Genomic DNA, 14816 nt, shown 5'->3' with positions numbered 1-14816 from the left:
TAGTTTTCTTTTTTTGTGCCATCCTTGCCTGGTTTTGGTATGAGGGTTATGTTGGCCTCATAAAATGTGTTTGGAAGTATTGCTTCTTCTTCAATTTTTTGGAAGACTTTGAGTAGAATAGGAACCAAGTCTTCTTTGAATGTTTGATAAAATTCGCTGGTATAGCCGTCAGGGCCTGGACTTTTATTTTTGGGGAGGTTTTTAATGGTTTTTTCTATTTCTTCTCTATTAATAGGTCTGTTTAGGCTTTCTGCTTCTTCTTGACTCAGTCTAGGAAGGTTGTATTGTTCTAGGAATTTATCCATTTCTTCTAGGTTGTTGAATTTAGTGGCATAAAGTTTTTCATAGTATTCTACAATAATTCTTTGTATATCTACGGTGTCCGTAGTGATTTCTCCTCTTTCATTTTGGATTTTGTTTATATGAGTCCTTTCTCTTTTTTCCTTGGTAAGTCTTGCCAAGGGTTTGTCAATTTTGTTGATCTTTTCAAAGAACCAACTCTTTGTTCTATTAATTTTTTCTATAGTTTTTCTGTTCTCTATTTCATTTATTTCTGCTCTGATTTTTATTATCTCCTTTCTTCGGCTGGTTTTGGGTTTTCTTTGTTCTTCTTTTTCTAGTTCCTTAAGGTGGGAAGTTAAGTGGTTCATTTGGGCTCTCTCTTGTTTGTTCATATATGCCTGAAGTGATATGAAATTCCCTCTTATCACTGCTTTTGCTGCATCCCATAGATTCTGATATGTCGTATTGTCATTTTCATTAGTCTGTATATATCTTTTGATCTCTGCACATATTTCTTCTTTGACCCATTCATTTTTTAAAAGTATGTTATTTAGTTTCCATATTTTTGTGGGATTTTTTTCCTTTTTTTTGCAGTTGAATTCTAGTTTCAAGGCTTTATGATCAGAAAATATGCTTGGTACAACTTCAATTTTTCTGAATTTGCTGATGTTGTTTTTGTGGCCCAACATATGGTCAATTCTTGAGAATGATCCATGTACACTGGAGAAAAATGTATACTCAGTCACTTTGGGATGAAATGTCCTGTAGATGTCTATCATATCCAGGTGCTCTAGTGTTTTGTTTAAGGCCACTATGTCTTTGTTGATTCTCTGTTTGGATGACTGATCTAGAGCCATCAGTGGTGTATTGAGGTCTCCAAGTATGATTGTATTTTTGTCAGTTTTTGTTTTAAGATCAATAAGTAGCTGTCTTATATATTTTGGTGCTCCTTGGTTTGGTGCATATATATTAAGAATTGTTATGTCTTCTTGATTCAGTGTCCCCTTAGCCATTATGAAATGGCCATTTTTGTCTCTGAGTACTTTTCCTGTCTTGTAGTCAGCATTATCCGATATGAGTATTGCTACACCTGCTTTTTTTTGGATGTTATTTGCTTGGAGTATTGTTTTCCAGCCTTTCACTTTGAATTTGTTTTTATCCTTGTTACTTAGATGAGTTTCTTGAAGGCAGCATACAGTTGGATTTTCTTTTTTAATCCATTCTGCTACTCTGTGCCTTTTTATTGGTGAGTTTAATCCATTTATATTTAGTGTAATTATTGACACTTGTGAGTTCCCTATTGCCATTTTATATCTTGCTTTCTGTTAGTTTTGTGTCTTGTTTGATCCTTCTCTTTTGTTTTTCTATCTTTTGTTTTTATTTGGTTGTATTCCATACATCTTTCCTCTGTTGCTATCTTTTTTATCTCATGTGCTTCTGTGGCGGTTTTTTCAATGGTGGTTACCTTTGAGTAATGAAAAGAGTCCCTACCCTGTTCATTGTAGCGAACTATTTTGTGAGTACTTTTGCACTTCATCGTCCTTTGCTACTGTTAATCTCCATCTTCTCCCCCTCTTTCTTTTTGTTGTTGTCACAGTTTAAATTTGGTTTTATTGTGTTCTTCTTGGAGCTTTTACTCGTGGCTCTGTTTTTTTTTGTTCTTTGTATCTGATTGGAGAACCCCCTTTAGTAATTCCTGGAGTGGGGGTTTTCTGATGATAAATTCCCTCATCTTTTCTGTATCTGTGAATGTTTTTATTTCTCCTTCATATTTGAAGGATAGCTTTGATGGGTATAGTATTAATGGCTGAAAGTTTCTCTTTTTTAGGACTTTAAATATTGGGGTCCACTCTCTTCTAGCTTGTAGAGTTTCTGCTAAGAAGTCTGATGATAATCTAATGGGCCTTCCTTTATATGTTGTATTCTTCTTTTCCCTGGCTGCCTTGAGAATTTTTTCTTTGCTGTTGGTTTGTGTCAATTTCATTATGATATGCCTTGGAGTAGGTTTGTTGGGGTTAAGAAAACTCGGAGTTCTGTTTGCTTCTTAAACTTGAGGCTTTAGTTCTTTCCACAGGCTTGGGAAGTTCTCATCTATTATTTGTTTGAGTATGTTCTCCATTCCATTTTCTCCCTCTTCTCCCTCTGATATACCTATTATTCTTATGTTATTCTTTTTGATGGAGTCAGATCATTCTTGTAGGGCTATCTCATTTTTTTTTAATTTTTGAGTCTCTTTCTTCTTCTCTCTGTTGTGCCTCAAGTTGCTTGTCTTCTATTTCACTAATCCTCTCTACTATCTGACCTGTTCTATTAGCTAAGCTTGTTACTTCGTTTTTGAGCTCGTGAATTGAGTTTTTCATCTCTGTTTGATTTGTTTTTATAGTTTCAATTTCCTTGGACATATATTCTTTGTGTTCATTGTGTTGTTTTCTGAGCTCCCTAAATTGCCTTTCTGTGTTTTCTTGTATATCTCGGAGGATTTTTAGGATTTCTATCTTGAATTCTCTGTCATTTAGCTCCAAGGTTTCCAATATATTAAATTTTGTCTCCATAGATTTTTCCTCATCTAGCTGTGTTACCTCTCTTTCTTTTGTATCCATGATATTTGATTTTCTCTTCCTTAATGGCATCTGAGGGTGGTTTTGTTGATAGTATTAATGAGATTTAATAAAGAATAAAAAGTTAAAAAAATAAAAAATCGAAGAGTTGTTGTTTTTTTTTTTTTAAAATTAATAATGAAATAAAGAAAAATAAAATAAAATAAAAATTTTAAAAAAAGGAAATTATTCCCCCCCTCCTTTTTTTCTTTCCTCTCCTCTCCCCTCTTTCTTGAGAAAATCTTGTGGTGAACTGTGAATTATAACAAACAATGCCTGTAATGGAGGGCCTGAATTGGGGAAAAGTAATAAAGGGGCAAAAAAAAAGAAAAAAAAAAAGAAAAAAGAAGGGGGTATGGACCCACAAAAAGCAAATAAGGAAAAAATTTGGGTCAAGAATAAAATGATTTGCTTTTAGGTGTTGGTTTTCTAAGAGTTATGATAAGAGGAATAAGAGGAAAACAGAAAAATGGGGGGACAAATTAAAAATTACTATTGTATTTAGTGGAACAAGAACTAGATAAAATGGAGAGCCAGGGATGGGAGCACTGCTAGTGAGTTAAAAAGGTGAAGTAAAAACCCCCTAAAATGCCACAAACATATGTTTGAGTCCCAGATAAGATAATTTGTTTGTTATTGAGGTTTGAATGAGAGGAGATGTAAAGGAGAAAGGAAGAAACTAATATAGAGGGAGAAAAGAAAGAGAGAGAGAGAAAAAAAGAGAGAACCACTAAAAGAAGAAAGAAGAAAAAAGAGGAGAGAGAGAGAGAGAGAGAGAGTTAAGGGTTTTGGAGTGCAACCCTCATAGAGAGAAAGGAAGAGTAGAGAAAAGATAATGGGAGATGTAACACTTATGGGTAGTGTAGTTCAAGGAGAGGAGAGAGTAAGACCGGTAGAGAGTTAATCGGCCAAATTGGAGGAAAAAAAAAAATATCAATAATGAAGATAAGAGAAACAAACGAACAAATATAATAAAATGGGATAGGTTATAAAGTCTGCAGATTATTCTTGATTTTGAGAGGTTATCTTCTTGCTTTTTCTTTTCTCTCCCTCTTCCTGGTCAGTGACTCTGTACCCCGGGTTCTGCCCCTTTGGCACGCTCAGGTAGAGGTTTGCAGTTGATAAGTCTCTATGGCAATGTCATGTATTGTGCTTTAGTCTCGTTGGCAGTCGAGGCTCATTAGCATTTATAGGCTCTGACAGTGAGAGAGTCCGTGTTCCTGGAGCCTTTCTCCTAGTCTTTCCTTCCTCAATTAGTAGCCTGATAATCCAGCTATGGGGTTGCTGCTGCCTCTGCCTGGATAGTAAGAGGCTCAAAGAGCTGGCAACTCCCCACTCTATTTCCACTCAGCACAGGGCTCTGGGTAAGGCTCAGTCAGTCAGAGCTGCTAGCATAATCAGGCGGGGTTTCCGCCCACTCAAAGACCTCTGGCTCTGCCAGTCTGTCCGGTAACACAGGCGGGCGCCCACTTCCAGTGCACTTGGAGGAAACTCTCGCTCACTATCTGCTCGCGCAGACCAGGATATCCGGCCAGCAGTCTCACGCTCTGAGTGAAACCCCCAACCGCATGGAAAAGTTGCAGCGTTGGAATTGGCTCTCGCTCCGTCCCCGTGCGCGGCTTTTGCAAGGCGCTGGGGCGGCCTGAGAGTCCGCTTTGGCCCACACAAAGGCCCCTGACTCTGCCCCTCTGTGCGATAACACGGGTGCGCACTGCCGAGGCACTCGGAGGAATCTCTCGCTATCTGCATGTGCAGACCAGGATATGAGGCCGGCCACGTTTCCCTCTGAGTGAAACCCCCACCAGCACGGAAAATTTCCACCGTTGGAATTAGTTCTCGCTCCCTCCCTTGTGCGGCTTTCCCAGGTCGCTGGGGCTGCCCAGAGATTCTGCTTTCGGCCCACAGAAAGGCCTCTGACTCTGCCTCTCTGTGGGGTAACATGGGCACCCACTCCCGGGGCTTAGGAAGAAATCTCTCGCCCACTAACTGCGTGCGCGCTGACCAGGAGATCGGGTAAAATGGCTGCCCTGCTTGTCTTTCTTTGTTTGGGTTTGGCGCGAGTGTTAGCTTGTATTGCCCGGGTTGCCACAGGATCAGTTTTTCCTTGACTTGGATCTCCGTGCCACAGCCTGGTTCGGCCGTTTGTGCCACAGCCTAGATCTATTCACCCCCTTTGCCTGCCTCAGTTTCTATATTCACAGTTACCAGAGAAAGCCGCCCTGTTTAGGTTAGTGAGGAAGGTGGAGCATTTCTTACTCCCTATTTCCTTCGGGGTTTGGTTATATATTTAGCCAATTTTTCGCTCGACCATACCTTTGGGTGTATTGCGAAGCATCTGGAGGCTCCAAGTATAGGTTTTTCTGTTTCTGGTTGAAGATCTTGTTGAGTTTTGGGGGAGATTTATCGGTATCGCTTCCTACCCCGCCATTACTCTCCCTTTCAGTACTTTTAAAAGATGTCATTTATTTGTTTTCTGGCTTCTATTCACAATTCAGCCATTATTGTTTTTGTTTTTCCTCTGAATGTAATATATCTTTTGTCCTGACAGCTTTTTCTTTTATTTTCAATGTTTTGACTTTCTGTGTGATTTTCTTTGTATTTACACTGCTTGTGGTTTTATCAACTTGGAGACATGGATTAATGTCTTTCATTGATTTGGGAAAATTTTCTTTCATTATTCCATCAGATATTTCTGCTGTGCTTTCTATATTATCTCTCTTTTATGGGGCTCTAGTTACACATAAATTAGATCATTGGACAACATCCCATAAATCTTTGATGCTCTTTTTCACTTTTTTTCTCTCTGTATGTTTCAGGACATATATTTGTTGTGTCTGGACTGCCATTGAGCTAACCCAATCACTTTTTTTTTTTTTTGTATTTTTCTGAAGTTGGAAATGGGGAGGCAGTCAGACAGACTCCCGCATGTGCCCGACCGGGATCCACCTGGAACGCCCACCAGGGGGCGATGCTCTGCCCATCGGGGCATCGCTCTGTTGTGACCAGAGCCACTCTAGCGCCTGAGGCAGAGGCCATGGAGCCATCCCCAGCGCCCAGGCCAACTTTGCTCCAGTGGAGCCTTGGCTGCGGGAGGGGAAGAGAGAGACAGAGAGGAAGGAGAGTGGTAGGGGTGGAGAAGCAGATGGGCGCTTCTCCTGTGTGCCCTGGCCGGGAATCGAACCCGGGACTTCCGCACGCCAGGCCAACGCTCTACCACTGAGCCAACCGGCCAGGGCCCCAATCACTTTTTAATTTTAAATTATATTAGTCAACTCAAGAATATCTATTTGGATTTTTAAAACTTTTGTTTTTCTGGTAACGTTCTGCATCTTTTATTCCTTTTGCTCCCCTTTTCATTGCTTTCTGCAACATGTATTTAATAATTATTTAAAAATCTTTGATATTTTAATATATGGATTATTTATGGACCTGCTTTAATTGACTTTTTTCCTTTTGGTTATGGGTCACATTTTTTGTTATTTTGAGTATCCTATAATTTTTGCTTATTTGACCGATATTGTGTATAAAAGAATCATAAAGATGAAGTGATATTATTTTCTCCAAAAGAAGCCATAATCTTTCTTCTTACAAGGTGGTAGAGTAAGTGGCTACTTTCTTTGAATCAAAGAAAGTTAAAGAGAAGGAACAATCAACAAGGTGTATTACATCAAATTTAAAAGCTCTACACAGCAAAATAAACAAACAAAAAAATGAAAATACAACCTAGAGAATAGGAGAATATTTTTGCAAATTATATAAATAATAAGGAGTTGTTAAACATATTAAGAATTCATATACCTCAATAACCAAAAGAATCCCATTTGATTAAAAATGGGCAGAGGAACACAATAGACATTTTTTTTCAAAGAAGATATCCAAATGGCCAACAGATATATGAAGCGTGACCATATTACTAATCATAAAGGAAATGCAAATTAAAACCACAATGATAAGTCACGTTACACCTGTTAGACTATCTGTCATCAAAAAGAGAAGAGTAACAAGTATTGGCAAAGACAGGGAAAAAAAGGGAATTCTTGCACACTCATGGTGGGAATATAAATTGGCTCAGCTGCTGTGGAAGACAACAACCTAAGATGAGTGGATATAGATGATGTGGTGTATACGTACAATGGAATATTATTCTGTGATGAGAAGGAAAGAAATTCTACCCTTTGTGACAACATGGATGGACCTTGAAGACATTATGCTAAGTGAGATAAGTCAGATAGAATGACAAGTACTGTATGATAACACACATGGAATTTAAAAAAGCAAAGTAAAAACAGTAAATTTTTGGTTACCACAGGCTGGATAGTGGAGTGGGAGAATAGGAGAAATGTTATTTAAGATACAAGCTTGCAAATAGTAGTAAATAAGTCTTAGAGATCTAATGCACAATATAGTGAATATAGACAATGCTATTTTATTATAATCATTAAACTTGCTATGAGACTAGATCTTAGTTATTTCATTTACAAAAAGGAAATTATAATTATAGAGGAGTTAAGTATTGCTACAATGGAAATATTACCATATAAAAATGTATCAAATCCATATGTTGTTTCTTTAAATTTACATATTATATGTCAAATACATTTCAATTAAAAAATAAAATTAAAATAAAAAAGGTTGAACTGGGTTCAAGCCAGGTTGTAATAGTTTTAGTTTACTTGTGGTTTCAAGTGCCTTGAGGGTGAAATCTATTCCCTATTTATTTTAGTCCTCCTTCTCTATTAGTATCTAAGTACTGTAAGACTACAGAGAAGTGTTTTCGGTTTTCCATCCATGCCTCCATCCTCCTGCATCACTTCATACTTACTCAAATTGCTATCGGAGAGACCCAGCAGGTGAAGAGATCCAGCTCTGTGGGGCTCCTCTAGATGCTACGCTAGCTCACATGGCCACAGGAAACTCAATTGGATTTTATATCACAGCCTCTTCTAGACATGATCTTTTTCCATCTTTGTGCAGACATGACAGAGGACTCCAGTCAGTCATCTCTGCCAACTTAGGAAGAACTTTACCCTCTCTGATATTTAGTTCCTAAATACTACTTTTTATCCACAGCTTTCCAATGTCTTAAAAATATGATTATTTAGTTTAGCTGACTTTTTCTAGCTGTTATGATAAAAGTATTTTCATTTATGACCTTTCTCCTAAACAAAAGCAGAATTAGATGCATTTCTTTTTAACTATCCTATGCCTTGAATTTTATTGTAGAATTATTATTTAATCAAATTTTATAGCAAGAACCTTTTATTATTTTAATAGCTAAACTTTTTTGGATTGGTATTAAGAGTAACTTATTTTACAAATTGCTATTGCACAGTGAGATTTCCTGTTTTTTCAGAAACCTTTTTTTTTAAAGAGACACTGAAATACAAATCATAAAATGTGATATTTTTATAGCTTGAAGAAATAGCTCAGTGAAGCTGTTGATTATTCTTTCAGTATAGCTATTATATTCCTGTTGCTTTGGTTTGCTCAACATTCACTTGGGTGTTATGGTTTTGTAACTTTCCTTTGAATCCAAGATGACTCTAGAAGAGGTTAAGAGAAGGTATTAAGTCTATAGAATAGAACTTTTTATAAAGTTATAGATACTCTTATGCAATAATTAAAGTTTTAAAAATTTTATTAAATTTTGCCCATTAAACAAGTGCTAACATTAGATTGCTGACTGTTAGGCCAGTCATCAGTTTTCTGTCAAGTTGCAATAGTATTTTGCAATGATCAATATAGAAATGATTGATGAAATTGTGATATGGAAAATTAAAGTGATTTTAGAAATTTTAAGTTGTCCGAATTATTTTACTCTTAGATTTTAATAGTGTACTAAAACATAAAGACACAATGTTTATGATAATACATAATAAATTTCAGCAATGTATTATTTATATTGTCAGATTTTAGTGAAAAAAACTTTTTAAGAGTTTGCATAATCCTTTATTACTCATTTGATCTGAACAGTCTTTATTAACTAGTTTTAGGAATACTTGTACACTATTTTACAAGATTAATGAACTTAGAAAAATTCTAGAATCCATTGTTGATCACAGTTTTAATTAAATATCTTTTAAGGAGGAAGATATTTTGGATCTTCTGGAACAATGTGAAATTGATGATGAAAAATTGATGGGCAAAAGTTCCAGGCCTCGAGGACCAAAGGTACAGGACCTCTACCTGTCTTAGTATCACAGTAGATGCTACAAAGTACAGGGAAATCTTCTTCACTCCCCTAGTTAGACTTAGGTTTTCCTTCCCCCCCCTTCTGCTGTACCATATAAAATATTTATAAAGCAGTTGTAACAAATAATTTCATGTTTGCCTTAATACAAATGTGCAAATTCTCTCACACAACTAATACAGCATCTGGAACTTAGTAGGTTCTCAAAAACGTTAGTTAAATTTGTTGAATGTGTCATAGGGACCTAGTGGAAGAGCAGATAGGTGAACCCAAAACCATGGTATATTGTGGCAAATATTGTAATAAGGGGAGTGGAGAGTGCTATATATAGCAGCATAGAGAAGAAAGGGTGATGATGGATGGCTTCATAAATGCCATTTGAACTGGGTTTTTAAAAATGAGTAGTAATGGCCTTGGTCGGTTTTCTCAGTGGATAGAGCATTGGCCTGGCATATGGATGTCCCAAACTCAGTCCCCAGTCAGGGCATGCAGGAGAAGTGACCATCTGCTTCTCTTTCCCTTCTTCTCCCCCTTCTCTCTCTCTTTCCCTTTTGCAGCCAGTGACTCAATTGGTTCGAATGTCGGCCCCAGGCTCTGAGGATAGCTCAGTTGGTCTGAGCATCTGCCTTAGACATTGAGGATAGCTCAGTTGATTTGAGCATCGACCCCAGATGGGGGTTGCCAGGTGGATCCTGGTCAGGATGAATGTGAGAGTCTGTCTCTGTATCTCCCCTCCTCTCAGTTAAAAAAAAAAACAATAGTGCTATAACATTTAAGATGGATGGAAGGATGTTTGGGGCAGAGAGAACATTAAAGGCAGTGACATGAAGTTATGCACTGTATAGGATGTTAGAGAAACATAAAGAAATTGATTTGACTTCAGTGGAAGGTACTTGGAGAGTGAAATGGTGCATGGTGAACCTGGGGAGAGAGGTGTATCTGGTGGAGACCAGGGATCTTGGATGTCAAGGATCCTGTTCTTCTGAATTACATATTCTGTATTGAAGAATTGTAGGAGCTTTCATTACTAATTCCTTGGGAACAAATGTATTTTAGAGTATCTGTAAAAGTGAATGCCTTCATGAGTCATTGCTTCACTTTGAAAATATTGGGAAGTTTCTGAGCTTCATATTTATGTAGTTCAGCAAAGCAGACGTGAGACAACCTGGGGGCACCATACTTACGGGAGGATGATAAATACAAAGGCCCTGAAGTGGCCTTCTACTTTCTTATATTTTCCTTTGCTTCATCAAATAAGAGTTATTATCCAAATAAAACTCCCGGAGGACAGAATTTACATTATATTTTAACGCCTATATTCCAGGCAGTCATAAGAACTAATAATGTATTTGTTGAAATGAATTGGTTAGTTCCTATAGGCTATTTTTTTTAATTTATTGATTTGAGAGAGAGAGAGAGAGAGAGAGAGAGAGAGAGATTTGTTGTTGCACTTATTTATGCATTCATTGGTCAATTCTTGTATGTGCCCTGACTGGGGGATTGAACCCATAACCTTGGCTTATCTGGACAATGCTCTAACTAACCGAGCTACCCAGCCAAGCTAGTTCCTGTAGTTAATTAATGCTGGTGATATTTCAAAGTGATTGAAAGCTGCATAATCAGTATGAAATAAAAGTATTTTTATAAATTTTTATATACACTGAGAGTGTGGAGTGAGCTAAACTTCAAAGCACACTTTCTCTTTTAGAGGGATGATATCACATTTCAAACACTGATTTCCAGTGTCTTTACTGGTAGAAGAATAAAGAATTATTGAAGATAATCAAGGTTAAATGAAAGTTATACTAGGAGAAATATTTTTTTTACTTATTTGAGAATCTAAAAAATATTAACTACAAAAATAATACCACAAAAATAGTATTAGCATTTTTTTTTCTTCAGCTGAGTAGTAGATACATGGGTATTTGTTTTATTATTCTTTATACCAGTCATATATTGTTTTATTTGTGACCCAGTTAAATATAAAATTGGACATAAAAGTAAGTAATATGGTTTGTGTCATAATTCAGTGCTAGTTTACAAATTTTATTTTGTAGTCAAGTCATTGTTTAGAGTTAATCTGCTGTGACTTATTACTTGAACAGTGTTTTAGTCAAAAAGTCTCAATGCATATCTGACACAGCCATTTGTTTTCCATTGAGATTCTTTAAAAATAACTCATTATGTAGTCAAGCTCCTTAAAAAACCTCAAATCTTACATGAAGGAAGGCATTACTAGCAAGCCGATGGCGCCATGTTTCTTCTGGGTATGCTAGACTTATCCTTTTCCCAGAAATTCACATTCTCCAAGGCTGTCAAGCTGTTTGATGATTGTGTTACTGGTAAATGTTTTTATGCATATATATCTTTAAACATGTTAGTGCTCAGTCAATATTAGACTATCAAAAGGAGAACATACTTTTAAACACAAGTGGTAGTGTAGTGTATTAAACTACTTTCCTCCTTTGGTTATTTTTCATCCTTTGCAAAGCCAATAACTTTTAGAAGATCGTGCTCTGGCCTACTATGTATTCCAGGCACTTCATGAAATTCTGTTCTCCTCTTTACTTTTCATCCTACACTGTTACATGAGAAGATATACTTCATTTCAGTGAAATCCCATGGTAACCAAGGATTTATTATTGTGTGTGTGCTACATCAAAACATCTTTGTTTGATTTAACAGAAAACAAGAAACTTGTTTACCACTGTGGGAACTTTTCCCAGCAGGAATAAGAGGCATATGGTGTGTGTAGTAAATTTTCTCTTGAAATGACTAAATTCCAAACCTGTTTTGTTCTTGGTTGTGTGTATTCCTTTAAAGTAAAGCTGTCCCATTTCCCTCATCTTATTCCTTTAGCTGGCCTTGGAAACACATTGATTGGGAGGTTTGGAAACAAGTGATTCTAATGCAGATATTGAAACATAATAACATGGCATTTTGAATTTTATAGATTTACCCTTCTGCAAACACCAGTCCCATAAAATATTCATATATTGAGTTTACATTATATCACATTTTTAAAAAATGTAGCATAGGCAATAAAAAGTAACGTCGTCGGTTGTGGCCGGACCCTATGTGTCACATAGTTAGGAATCTTCTGAGAAAGGACATAACCAATTTGGAAAGTGGATAATTAACTAAAATTTTTTATTTGTAAAAATGTTAACAGTGAGTTAGATGTGAAAAATACCTTGCTTCTTTTTGTGTATTAGCTGAGTGATTAGGTTTATAGGCTTTTGTTTTTTTTTTTTTTTTTTTTTTTTTTTTTTCATTTTTCTGAAACTGGAAACAGGGAGAGACAGTCAGACAGACTCCCGCATGCGCCCGACCGGGATCCACCCGGCACGCCCACCAGGGGCGGTGCTCTGCCCCCAGGGGGCGATGCTCTGCCCATCCTGGGCGTCGCCATATTGCGACCAGAGCCACTCTAGCGCCTGAGGCAGAGGCCACAGAGCCATGCCCAGCGCCCGGGCCATCTCTGCTCCAATGGAGCCTTGGCTGCGGGAGGGGAAGAGAGAGACAGAGAGGAAAGCGCGGCGGAGGGGTGGAGAAGCAAATGGGCGCTTCTCCCATGTGCCCTGGCCGGGAATCGAACCCGGGTCCTCCGCACGCTAGGCCGACGCTCTACCGCTGAGCCAACCGGCCAGGGCTATAGGCTTTTGTTTTAAGATGTGGCCTTTCTGTACCTACAGTAGTTTATTTGACTTTACTTATGGTGGTTCATCTGGCTGCTACTTTTTTTTTGTCTCTCTGCCCTTCTTTTCCTTCTCCTCCTCACTACAAGCATGCACACACAAATACACAAACACATACACATATTTTTATTGAATGACTCTGAACATCAGTGATACAGCAAATGTACCTCTCTGAGTCTTGGTGAGTAATAAGTAATTGTTCTGTATGCAATGGAGAAAAATTGATTCTGTTTCCGATTTTTATATTTTTATCAATTTTTTTTCATTATTTTGTCTTTTTGTTTGTTTGTGATAATCTGATCCTTTATTTTAATCATGTGGAAACAGCATTCCCCTCATTGTAACTGAATTATATCATTTATGAAAGAATAGTGTCAGAAACAGTGAAATTGGTGAATTGTGTTGTAGGCTCATAGCAACACTGTAACAATAGTACTCAAGGAGGGGATTTTCAGGTGTCAGTGAAGAGCAGCATGCATAAACTAGAAATTGAAAATAGTAATTAATCATGTAGATAAATCTTTTTTTTGAATTCTGACAAAATAATGCATTTTTCTCTATGTTAGCCTCTCTGTTCCATGCCCAAGACTACAGAGATCACCAGAAGATACAAGTACTGCAGCAGTGACAGAAGCTATGACAGCAGCAGCAGCTCTTCAGACTCAGATGACAATGAAAAGGAAGAATACCAAAATAAGAAAAGAGAAAAGCAAGTTACTTATAATCTTAAACAGTCCAGCCACTACAAATTAATTCAACAATCCAGTAAGTTAGTTTCTTCTAATTTATATGAAAAATTATGGAATTGGGATTATGGAACTCAATAAATGATCTTGGGCCAAATGAACTCTTGTCATGTGTGAGGAGACCTGGGTTCTATTCCACTTCCTTCCTGAACCAGACCTGGGCGCCTGCCGCAATTTTCCTCAATGTCTGCAAGCAGAAGACAAAAGGGTTGACCCAAGGGTCTCTACAGTCCATTTGTCTCCATTTCATAAGCATTTGTTGAACCCTAGGCTTCTGCATGCAGTTATAGCTGCGACCCAAGGCTGAGCTGTGATTGCCTTGCCTCTTAAGCCAGTGAGTTTATCCTGTCATTGTCTCTTCTGCTCTCTCTACCTGTCTGCCACCCGTGTCCTGTGTTCACGTCCGCTTTATAAAACATGTATCTCTCTAGGTATTTGACTTGGACGTATCTGTGAGCCATACAATTGTGAAATGGTTTTGTTTCCCCTCATTTTCATCATAGGTAAGCACTAAAGTCAGGGCTTTTGGTGCATTCAGGAGAGTAACTAACCAGCTTCTCTGTCTCTTTCCTTTTCAGCTTTCTTTATTTCTTTTCACATTTTGTCTTCTATTCTCCTGTCCTTTATTCTTTATTTAATCCCTAATGTGCACTACTGTGTCCGTGGTTTTTTCATTTTCAAGTCTTCCTGGTGGCATCACTGTCTGCGCAGGCTCAGTTAGATACCCCTTCCTCACGCTGCGTCCAGGGCAGAGCTGGTCTTCACTCCTGTCAGTTTGCCTCCATTATGCCAGGACTCTCCTCCAGGGACTGGTTTGGTTATGCCATGAACACACGTGTGAGCCTTTGTTGATCTCTAGCAATGATTTAATATATTAGCTTACCTGATAATGTGTGCATTTTAAACCAGGCCTTCCATACTTAGGGCAAAATGCATGAGAAACGCAGAACTAATCGACGAAGATTTTAATGGTTTTTCATTTACTTATTCCATATTATTTCATAAAGATACCTGCCAGTGTTCCTGCCTTTGAAGGGAAATATGTTGTATTATGTTCCATTTCATTTGTTTATTTCCTCATTTAAGGTTTGTTAATTGAGCACCTTTTCCAGAGTTTGTAGCTATTTTATCACTTTCTCCCTTTTTTCTTAAAGATGTCTTAAGTATATATTTTCAGTGTGTCTCTGTGTAAGTATGACTCTTTCCTCTTTTGGAAGCTGACCTTGTTCTGCTCAGATTTCATCAGCTTTTTAACTCCTGTTGGCTAATGTGCATGTCTCTCAAAGCATGAGCAAGCAGAGGA

The 14816-nt window shown here is 37.6% G+C and overlaps 1 protein-coding gene across 6 annotated transcripts in view; it reads left to right on the top strand.

The window, feature by feature from the left end:
* Positions 1–14816, top strand: part of TTLL7 (tubulin tyrosine ligase like 7) — a 200455-nt gene that overhangs the window by 103753 nt on the left and 81886 nt on the right. For all 6 annotated transcript variants that reach the window (XR_010750278.1, XM_066376654.1, XM_066376649.1 and 3 more), the window contains 2 exons: positions 8964–9050; positions 13334–13532. Coding sequence is in view for 5 of the 6 variants with exons in the window: in XM_066376654.1 (XP_066232751.1) it covers positions 8964–9050; positions 13334–13532 (286 nt within the window). In the remaining variant the exon portion in view is untranslated. The remainder of the gene's footprint in view (positions 1–8963; positions 9051–13333; positions 13533–14816) is intronic.

This window comes from Saccopteryx leptura, chromosome 3, assembly GCF_036850995.1.
Source record: "Saccopteryx leptura isolate mSacLep1 chromosome 3, mSacLep1_pri_phased_curated, whole genome shotgun sequence".
Taxonomy (NCBI): domain Eukaryota; kingdom Metazoa; phylum Chordata; class Mammalia; order Chiroptera; family Emballonuridae; genus Saccopteryx; species Saccopteryx leptura.
This window is presented reverse-complemented; position numbering and strand designations above follow the sequence as displayed.